Consider the following 10737-nt stretch of genomic DNA (forward strand, 5'->3'; position numbering starts at 1 on the left):
CCCTAACAGCACATTCATCTTCATTTCCTTTGTGGTTATCACCCTGAGCCAGTGAGGGCATGGTGGACTAGGGATGTGGGAGATGGGAGTTCTAGCCCTCACTCAGTCATGAAGCTCATTGGTTGATTTTAGACCAGTCACTTATTCTTGTCCTAGCCTAACTCACCTCACAGGGTTGCAGTTGTGAGAAACTGGAAAGCAGCAGTTCTATGCAAACTGCTTTGGATTCACTGCAAGAAGAAAAAAGGGCTATCATGCAAGGTAGTAATAGTACTCCCCAAAACAGGCAAAAAACAGGTGAGTGCACAGAGGTAGAAGGGAGCATCTGTAGCAGAAGTGCTTAATTAAAACCTTTTGGCCTTAGAGTGGCCAGGAAGTGCTACAGAGATGCTGGTGCACTTGGACAGGGGAAGAGGGAGAACCCATTTCAAAACCTCAGTAGACCAATCAAGGAGAGGCAGCTGAGCTCCACAGGGAACAATGCAGTATTGCAGGGGATTTTGCAGGCAAGGCCTGCTGGGATGCACAGTAAGGGCAGGATGGAGCAGGGAGTGCAGCAGCTGAGGCAAAATTCTGTGTCATGGAAACAAGTGCAGCATTACTTGCCCAGTGTGACTTGAAAGTCTCCTAGGAGCAGAGATGGAGTTTCAGGGGGCAATGACATCAATCTCCTTTTTTGGGGTGTGTCACTGTGTGGATACTCCAGACAGAGCTATAGCCAGCTTGGGCTGTTTGAGGCACAGGCTGTTGTCCATTTACACTTAAATGCCGCGTATTATATAATGTGCAAGCTCACGTCCCATCTTGTGTTTTTTGCCTGAGGTGTGTGTAGCTGCCTCCCCCAATACAGTGCCTGCTGGACATACTGGACTACTGCCCCATCATCCGCAAGCACTGCATGAACTGGTCCTTCACATGCAAAATATAATACGTTCTGCTTCAGCAAATATCAGCTTGGTTGTGGTTTTAAAAAAATTTATTTAATGAAAAATATACATGGAAATGTGATTTTATTTCTTCAGAACATGAATGATGAGGATGCATGGTATTTCACAGGTAATTGGTTTGACTAGTTAGGGTGTTTTTATTGCTCTGCAACAGTAAATTAAGGAGGCGGCAACAAAACATGGCATGAAGTTAACACAGTAAAGCTCCTCAAATTCCAATAATCACTTCTTGGCATAAGAAAATTGGGTGGTTTTTCTTAACTATTAAGTCATTACTCCCCCTATTGCTTTAATAACTTTAGTGCAAACAGTATTTCATTAGTTTCAACAATTCCCAGTTACTAAGCAAAACTCTTGATTTTAGAAGGTCCTTAAAAAAAAGTTGGATATCCATACCACCCAACAGTGCAGATTAAACAACAACAACAACAACATATAGAATTCTGAGCTGAGCCTTGTACAACAGACACAAAATTAAAACTCTTTCTAACCTTGCTAACATCTCTTTAACAGCATCTCTGTGGAAGTGTGTGTAACTCGCAAACTCCCTGCTCAGTATCTCACTGGAAAAGCACCAGTGAAATACTGGTGCAGTATCCCCACCCTCTCACACACAAAAAAAGAAATGCTATACATCACAACCCAAAGAACCTGAGTCATATTTAAATACTCTTCATGCACCGGAGCTTTCCTATAGCAGGTTTCTCAAAGTTCCTTCCAATTGGGAAAGGTGCTTGTCAGTCTGCTTCCTGAAGCTGGAGGGAGGTTGGAAGAGAGAGGGCAGGGAATGGAATTCGTAGGTAATACAGCATGGTAGCGCTATCCATTGATATCAATAATGCAAAATTGTTCATGGGGAAGTTCCTGTATAGCCCTTTGGATTCTGGGCATCAGCAGGGACCACAGCTGACCTCCATCTCTGGGCCAGCCATGTCAGGCAGCTGGATCTGCAAGTCTCCTAGTTTTAATTACATTGATTTCATGTTTCTTCTGAAGTTATTATCTGCTATGGAGCATTTGTGTAATTAAAATGGCAGGTAACTCACAGCTGTGCTTTATTGATCTCAGCATGGCCACTGCCAGTAGGAAAACCCCTGCTGGGAGTGGGGAGTCTACCCATGAAGGAGGGGAGGCTCCTTAAATCTTGAGTCAGTTCTGCTGGCTGGACTGGGGAACATGGATTTTCTGCAGCACAGGTACCCATGGGATGTGCAACATGGTTCTGTATTGCTTGTATCTGCCATACTGAGGATTTGAGGAGGGGAAGGGGGAAAAGATAAAATTTGTGTATGGCTTAATGTGTGCCCAGAGAGAACACCAGAGCACCAAACACCTGTGGAAAACAAGCTTTAACTTGGTTTGCCTTTTAAGAATCTTCTGTTAAAATAGGCTGTTTTATTAGCTTGTAAAACATGTTGTGCTCCATAGAATTCTTCCCCCATCCTTCAATTTATAATAGCAGGATAGGCTTCACAGGTGTCTAGACTGAACAATTCATGCCAAATTAATTTCTATTACAAACGAACCTACTTTTTATCACGCTATTACTCACTTTTGGGATAACATGCTGACTGCCAACACCAGCTTCCCTCTCTGACTTCAGTATTACCGAAACCAATTGATGTGGTTGGTGGGTCACAGAACTGTAAAAGGGTTTAACTAAGTACAGACACACAAGAAGCAACCACATGGACCTGCTCTACTAGCAGTCAAGCACTGCTGACCAGAAGCCTGGGATGCAGATAATCTAGCCACAGCAACACACACAATGTTATACATTTGGCTTTAATAAAAAAGATTCAATTGTGCTTCTTACAGCAGGCCTACATTTTTGTATTAAACACTCAGCCATTACCTATTTGAAAGTTTGAAGGGGATAGCAAAAAATGCTGCTTTCAGAGCAACAAAGAATAAAAAGTAATCTGTTATCCCTTTTGGAGGGGGATTAAAATTACATATCCCAAAAAATAGACGAACTCACAGTAATGCCATCATAGTTGGAGCAAAGTACAACATAGCTCAGCATCAGTTCAGCCATTTATTTTGTATGCATAATAACCTATGATGGTAATTCTGAAAGACATTTAACATAAAATAACCTGGATGTTGTGCTTCAGAAACAAGTTAACAAGAAAAAGATGGGCAGGGAGCGGGGGACAGGTGCTGAGAAATAACTGTTTTGTTTGAGACCTATTTACAAAAGAAAGCAGAGAGGGTTGTTTCTGTTTTACCAATAAATAAGCCAGATGCTCAAAAATGTCAATGCTCATGCACATTCTAAGGTGGAAACATGCTTGGAGAGTATTTACATGGCCCACAATCCAGCCGGAGATGTTCCTGTCCAAGCCCCATTTAAATGAATTGGAGTGATTCATTGTGCTCCTGCGGTCTCCCTTCCATTTTTATGGGCCTTGTGCAAGGACCATCCTAGAGGAGATGTGCCTATACACAGTATTCTTCCTCCAGAACCCTCTACCTAATAGCAGCAGAAAGTGCATTTCCCCCTCCTTTGTTCTTTGCATTGTACATGTCCATTGGATGGTTCCTTCAGTCCAGCTTCTGCGGGATGCAGCCTTCCATCTCTACCACCTCTGGCCACCCTTCATATTTGTTTGTATCTTTGTTGTTTCTAATATGCTACAAAGAGAAAACAATTTCATTGTTAACTATAGCTGCAGTACTTTAGTTTTCGCAGACTACAAAACAGGATTTTTGTTTCAATTGTGGATGGAGGGGGAATTATATATACACAGAAATTCCAAAACTGCAGGAGTCTAGAGCCTCTTTTGGTTCAACAGGAAAATTCAATTTTGGAAAAGCTTTAGGGGAGCACATTACAGTTGTGATTGGGGCCAAAGGCAAAAGGCTCTGGTTAGTCATGCGTTATGGAATATACATGTCATCTCCAAGTATAAACCTGAAAACAAACCTGTTCAAATGGGCTTTTGGTCTTAATTCCTTTTCCACCACAGAAAACCCAATTGTCTCTGAAGCCAAGGGTCATGATGGATGTACTTCCCAATTCAGCTACTAGCTTCCGTGCTTCTTCATTAAGCCTTAAACGCAATTCAAAGAGGTATTATACAGAAATAATAATACTTTCACTCGACCAGCCAGTGTTCTTTAAACACATGAGTTGCCTCCAGCCCACCAAGAAACAACCAAGGAACAACTTGTGCCAAGTGATAGGCAAATCCAGAACTCTGAACTCAAACAACCCAGAGTTTGAAGCTAACAACAGACCATGGCTTGTTTTCTAAACCTGATGTGGTAGGCATACAGGGGCAGGACACCTGCTTGTTCTCATGCTGCTCTGACCTGTTGGTTGTTTCATATAAACTGGGTGTATAGCTTATTCAATTAATCATTCCACTGCATATAACATTCTAACTTGCTGCCTAGGAAGGCCTCGGCAGTTATAGGTGGCGTATAAATACATGTATAAACAAACAAACACACTTGATCTTACTTGTTCAGGCACTACAGTTACAGCTGTTTTCAATTGTACCTCAAGTACACATGCACACACTCTTCTGCCTACCCTGCTCGCATGGGCCACTGCCCTTAAGAGTTGCAGGCTCCAGATGTGTGGCCTCTGCAAGGGCAAGTCTCGCAACTATTCTCCATGTAAGTTTTATGGCTTATATATTCAAATAAATCAGAAGAACACATGGTTCCTAATGGTTATACAGGACACAGTACATTCATAAGCTGGGATCAGTCTGCCCATCCATTCTTGCTACTGGCATTGGAAAGAACACTCCCATTCAAACTAATGGCTCTTCTTCCAATGTAAGCAGCATATGAGGTGGTGGCTTTGGTCCAGATGGAGATCCAGCAGAAGTTTGATCTGGATTAGGGACCCACATAACTGCTATTTACCACATAATACTTGACAGCAGGAGTTACTCTGCAAGACTGATTTTCAAGACTGATGTTTTACATACACAGGAGGAATCCAAAAACGATACCAAATAAAATGATCTACATTTCCTACAGACTTACTTAGTGGCACCATCATCATACGTTGCCATTAATACAATAGTTCCCTCTGGAATTTTCTTCAGGAAGTCAATAAATGGAGCTACATCTAAACCCAATGGAAGCACACTTCATTAGAGAACAATGTAGTCACACATACAACCTGCAACTTAACCACATGAACAATGTTTTTCAGTGTTAACTTTAAAACACAGAGCTCCATAACAGCAAATCTGTTCTATTTAGGAGCTTTGAAGAATTATCCTCAAATTGTTTTTTTCGCTATGTTTTCATGTCAGGTATTCTCAAGACAGTCTCCGAAATGAATTGGTCAAAAAGGAATTGGTTGATATTTGACAGTATTTGATATGCAATATGCATCAGTATTTTTCATTGGATGGTGTTGATGGTCAATATACAATTCTAATATTTATGGTTTGCAAACTGTCTACCATGCTTAACACACTGATTAGTTTATTAAGGAATCCTGCCGCATCAACCACAACATTCCTATAAGCACTGCACTGCCAAGACTTTCTATTGCCCACTGGGAGCCAATCATGCACCCATAACATGTTCTGCATGCTCTTGTGGCTGAAACATTTTGTTAGCATAGAAATGAACAACATGCAAAGATTGTTAGTATCTGATAAATGACAGTTTAGGGGGAGGTTATATTTACTACCAGCAAACACTCAAGAGATGCCAACAGATGTAAAGCACCCAAGTTTTGTAACATAAGGAGTCTCATTCTCATTTTTAAAATTTTAAATTCAAACATTCTCATTTCACATCAGAATTCAGACTTTCACATTCAGACAGGAAATACTTGACTCAGCTCTAGTTTTGATAAAATGCATGTAATTAAAAATGGGCAAGGGATGCTCACTAATGCCAAATAAGCAAAGTGAGACAAAAACAGCTTTAGTCTTGCTAACAATTATTTTTAATGTAAGAAGCACAATGTTTGCACTTACCTCCACCCCACATATCAAAGTACTTTGTGTCCACTGGTTCACCTGTTTTGCCTAGAAAAGAGTAACAACATGATATGCAGAGCAAACGTATGCATAATTACTCAGACATAAGTCCCACTGCATTCAGTAAGACTCCCTAAAAAGCTAGAAAACTGTAGCCTCTAAAAAGAACGGTAGCCTTTTAAAAAGGGGTTTTTCCCCCAAAAATCACAGCATAAACTATTTTTGCTTATAAGGAACTTCTCCAAAACCTGAAATGTTTTGATGCTGGACACTTTATTCCAGCTGTCACTCAACATTTTTAAAGCTGGTAACCAGAATTTGAAAAACACTTATCCAGAACTCCGACCAGGTTTTTCTCTTCACAGAAATTGCCCTCTACAGCAGCAGGTGCAAAGCACACAAGAATATTGCTGCCGGTGCCACACATGTTTGTACTTTTTGTAATGGGAAGTGGTCTGCTGCTCTGTGAAGCTTTCAAAGATGGTCTCTTAAAGATTAAGAGAAAGATTAAGTGGGTGTGTTCTTGCATTACACTTTGTGTATGCCAAGAGGGAAAGATGTACTGATATATACACATAAATCCCTTCAAATGGAACTCAACCAGTCTGCCAGTAAGTGGGTTGCCTAATCCAAAGCAGCACAGATTTAGGGAGTAAATGCCACATTAAACTGATTCAAATTTTGGCAGGAAGATTTCTGCTCAGATTTACTGCAAAAGAACTCATTTTAATTTGGGATGCTGTTGAAAGCACAGTGCAAAGTGAATACGGTATTTTCCTTCAGGCTAAGCTTCCAACCCATTCATGAAGGTGGTGGGGTGTGTCTATAGCAGCCTCTTTCTAACATTATTTCTAATTCTCAGTGGCCTCAGAAAATCCAGGAAGAAGAGCTGGACCAGCAGGATCCAAATCAATTATTGCGTGTTTTATGTGGGAATGAACTAATCAAAGCATTTCAGTTAGCTGTAGTACAACCAGAGAAATTCTATCAGGTCATTTATCAAAAGATTAAGATCAAATGAAATATTAATACCAAGCTCATTCTCTGAGTACTGATCCTTAGATAACTGAAATGACAACTTCCCACACGGGAGAGAGAGGAATTGGCCAACCTGGGAAACCTGAAAGGTCTTGAAAAGTACCAAAAATCCTTCAAAAGTAAAATGGCATTGGCCCAATGAGAACTAAGAATGTTCAGGGGCACAAAATGCTAACTTGTTGCCAGACAAAAATGGAAAACTACACAGAGCAACTAGGAATGGGTTGAAGCATCCTAGAAAGCACACAACTGGGTGGAAATTTGAACAGGAATGGTTTTACACTGGAAGTCCTTTTTTCCAGGGCCTACTTGTTCCATCTGTTCCCGATGTTCAGACCATGGGTATTGTTGCTTATCTAGCCAAAATAGCATCACTTGCATACAAGAAAGAAGTATTAGTAGGTTCAGGAATGATCCTAGGAACAGCAGATCTTTAGGAGGGAAAAAACCTCCTACGGGGTTAGCACCTCAAACAGCCCACTGAGATTGTTCATTGAGCTTAGGATGACACCTGAATGCTGGGGGTTGGAGTAAAAAGAAGAAAACCAAGGGAGGGGAGGAAGGATGGATTAGCTTGAAAGAATACTGAACAAAAGTAGTGCACACTGCAGAGTTTGTTTAGACCTCATTTGTCAATATACAGTATTTACGACTGTTTGTGGCATTCAGTTTGTAAATGCCTTCTACTAATGATTAATTCTCCTTCCCTGCATCCAGGTTTCATTACTTGTGCCTGAAAAGAACTGATGTGCATTTAAACTGATAGCATTTATATAATTAACACAGTCACTTACCATTTACCAAAGCTAGATTAATGCCTCTCCCAACATTGTTTTTAACTCCACTCATCAAGCTGGAACAAAAGAATAGCACAGAGAATTATAACAAGCTTCTTCCTGCTCCAACTTTTCCTGACAAGAAGCCATGGAACAGGCAGTATTCTTGCCAACAAAATTCTATAAGGAAATTCGGCCGTCTCCTCTCAAAGCTGTCCTGGTTTGACTAAATGAAATCTGCACAACGAATAGCTACAGGAAGTGTCAAGTCTCTTCATCGTTGTCCCATTTAGCTGCCACTTGGCAAATCTGTGGCAGACACTGAACCAGCTTGACAAATTAGACAAATTGACTTGCTCTACTGAGCCAAACACAAAATTGGCGTCCAGGGTCTACTATGCAAAGCAAGAATCAATGAAGACAAGCTGTTTGGTAGGCAACAGTAGGACTTCCCCAGTTGCTCTCATACCATGCAGCTTTAAAGCCACAAACATGAGCTAGCCCATGGAAAGCAGGAGGTCTTGTTGTTATAAGAATAAACCACACTCTCTTTTCACTTGTTTCCAACTAAACAGGTCTAACAGGTCCGAGATGATCTTTAATCGGGATAATTTCATGATCCTCAAGTGTACCAAAACTGAAAAAAGAATATCTGCCTGGGATATTTATGGAATATTCAGGGATAAGTAACTTTTAAAGATAGCCCCACTGGGTTATTGTGCTCATTCCTATTGTCTACTGCCTAATAAATACTAATGGGTCTATACCCTAACAAGATCTAACATGGTGTGATTCAATACAACATCCTAACATCTCAGAAGTGGGGAAAAATTGTACCATGAAAAAGTAAAAAGAAAAGGAAAACTGTTTTACCAGTTGTGTTACAATGGTTGGCTACTGTAGTTGAGAAAATTTACCACAAGGGGGTAGCAACATGTCACTTTAGGATTTCTTGTTTAAACTGTTAGTGATTAGGGGTACAAAACTGTCCTTGCAAAGATTGAGAAGCAAAATTTAAAGGCTATTAAATTTCATTTAGGGAGATGTCAGAAGAGACTTTGAGTCGAGTTAACATTTTGTCTACAGATAACTTTGGCAAGGATGATTGCTTCCAAGCAGAGATGCAACTGATGCACGAACAAAAGCTGGAGAAAGCTGCCACCCTGCAACACAAAAGGGCTGATTTTAAAGTTGCCATCCTGAAATTTGAGGGGAAGAGCATCTCTGTTCAGCACAGTCTGAATGCCACCTTAACTTATGAAGTAATGAGGAGTAAGGGGAGGGGAGGGGCAGGATCAGACTGCACACAAGTTTTCAAATCACTACTCCGCATTTCTTAACTCTGCTACGCAATCTAATCTTGTGAACTGTGATGCACAAAATTACTTGAAGTCACTCAGGTTGTTTGCTTGATGTCTAAGTGTAGAGGTCTCTTGCTCAGAGAACAGTGACCAAGCAGAGTTTCTTGAGAGTTCCAAGAGACCTAAGAATTCTGAAAGTGTAGACTTCAAGATGAAGATGTGTGAGGATTTTGCCTAGGCCAAACCTGCCCCACTCAACTAACTGCTGTAGCAGAAGACACTGAAAGAGGAGATCAGCAGACCAGCAGAAAGAACAGAGAGAAGCCCCTGTTAAAACTGGCAAAGGAAGGTTACCATGTTCAGGTTCTCCCTTGATCAAACTGCTATCATAGTCAAGGCCATTTATGCAGCCCCATTTTCTAGGACTCGGCAACGATGCTGCTGCCTTGTTTGCTGTTCCTTGAGAGCAGAGTTCGGCTGTAGAGAGGGGCATCAGGCGGGGGCTAATGTACAGAATGAAAGCGGAGGGTGAATAAAGGAACCCAGTTCTGAAAAGTGAGTTCGTATCTCTTGAACTGTGCCTTCTCAGTCACTCGGAGTTCCTTTTGAATTTAACTTTTAATATTGGATGACCTTAGGCATCCTCCACAACCACTTAAAAAATGGGGTCCCTGCAGCAGATACAAGAAAAGGTGGGCATCATGGCAGGAATCATCATGAGAGGGAGGACTGCAGGAGCAAATTGGAGAGAGTAAAGGAATAATGAGTAAAGGAATAATGCCAAGGAGAAAAGCAGTGGAAAAAGAGGTGACAGAATGGTACCGGATGGAAGTTGCACTTGGCTTTATGCTGTATACAGATTTATCACTACTCAGATTCGGAACAGCCCATGTAGAGAACCTTTTCTTTTGTAATCCTGTCAGATGTGAACTACCAGGAACTGAAGCAACTTCTCAGTTGCAATTTACGTAGCTACCTTCTAAACATATCAAGTTACATGCTTTCCCTATTATTTCTGAATATTTAGGATTCCTTCAGGTTTAAAGCAGAGACATCACCCTGCCAACAAAAGTGCATATAGTCAAGGTTATGGTTTTCCCAGTTGCAATGTATGGCTGTGAAAGTTGGACCATAAGGAAGGCTGAGTGCCAAAGAACTGAGGTCTTTAAATTGCGGTGCTGGAGGAGACTCCTGTCCCTTGGACTGCAAGGCGATCAAACCAGTCAGTCCTAGAGGAGATCAACCCTGACTGCTCTTTAGAAGGCCAGATACTGAAGATGGAACTCAAATACTTTGGCCACCAAATGAGAAGGAAGGACTCACTGGAGAAGAGCCTAATGCTGGGAACAATAGATGGCAAAAGAAGAAGGGGACGGCAGAGGATGAGGTGGCTAGATGGAGTCACTGAAGCAGTCGGTGTGAGCTTAAGTGGACTCCGGGGGATGGTGGAGGACAGGAAGTCCTGGAGGAATGTTGTCCATGGGGTCGCGATGGGTCAAACACAACTTCACAACTAGCAACAAAGCAACAACGCATGTTTAAAGGGGCTTCCTACCAGCACAAAATCTCTGGATGTGTACCGTGCGCACCACAGTACTTTCCATGGCAGGAATGTGGGGGAGGAGGAATGATCCACTCTCAGATTCCTCCTTCCAAGGCTTGAGAGTCTCCATATCATCTTGCCCCAGAGACTGTTCCTAGGACTGTTCTGCCC

At 41.6% G+C, this 10737-nt stretch overlaps 1 protein-coding gene across 7 annotated transcripts in view; it reads right to left on the minus strand.

Moving 5' to 3' along the window:
• Positions 1 to 984: 984 nt before the first annotated feature.
• FAM3C (FAM3 metabolism regulating signaling molecule C) overlaps positions 985 to 10737 on the minus strand; it is a 35310-nt gene continuing 25557 nt past the window's right edge. For all 7 annotated transcript variants that reach the window (XM_044422989.1, XM_044422985.1, XM_044422990.1 and 4 more), the window contains 5 exons: positions 7741 to 7799; positions 5906 to 5956; positions 4953 to 5037; positions 3877 to 4003; positions 985 to 3584 (listed from right to left, as the gene is read on the minus strand). In XM_044422989.1, coding sequence (XP_044278924.1) covers positions 3495 to 3584; positions 3877 to 4003; positions 4953 to 5037; positions 5906 to 5956; positions 7741 to 7799 — 412 coding nt within the window. In that variant the 3' untranslated portion in view covers positions 985 to 3494. The remainder of the gene's footprint in view (positions 3585 to 3876; positions 4004 to 4952; positions 5038 to 5905; positions 5957 to 7740; positions 7800 to 10737) is intronic.

The sequence above is a fragment of the Varanus komodoensis genome, unplaced genomic scaffold (assembly GCF_004798865.1).
Source record: "Varanus komodoensis strain SLA01 unplaced genomic scaffold, ASM479886v1 scaffold13_1, whole genome shotgun sequence".
NCBI lineage: Eukaryota > Metazoa > Chordata > Lepidosauria > Squamata > Varanidae > Varanus > Varanus komodoensis.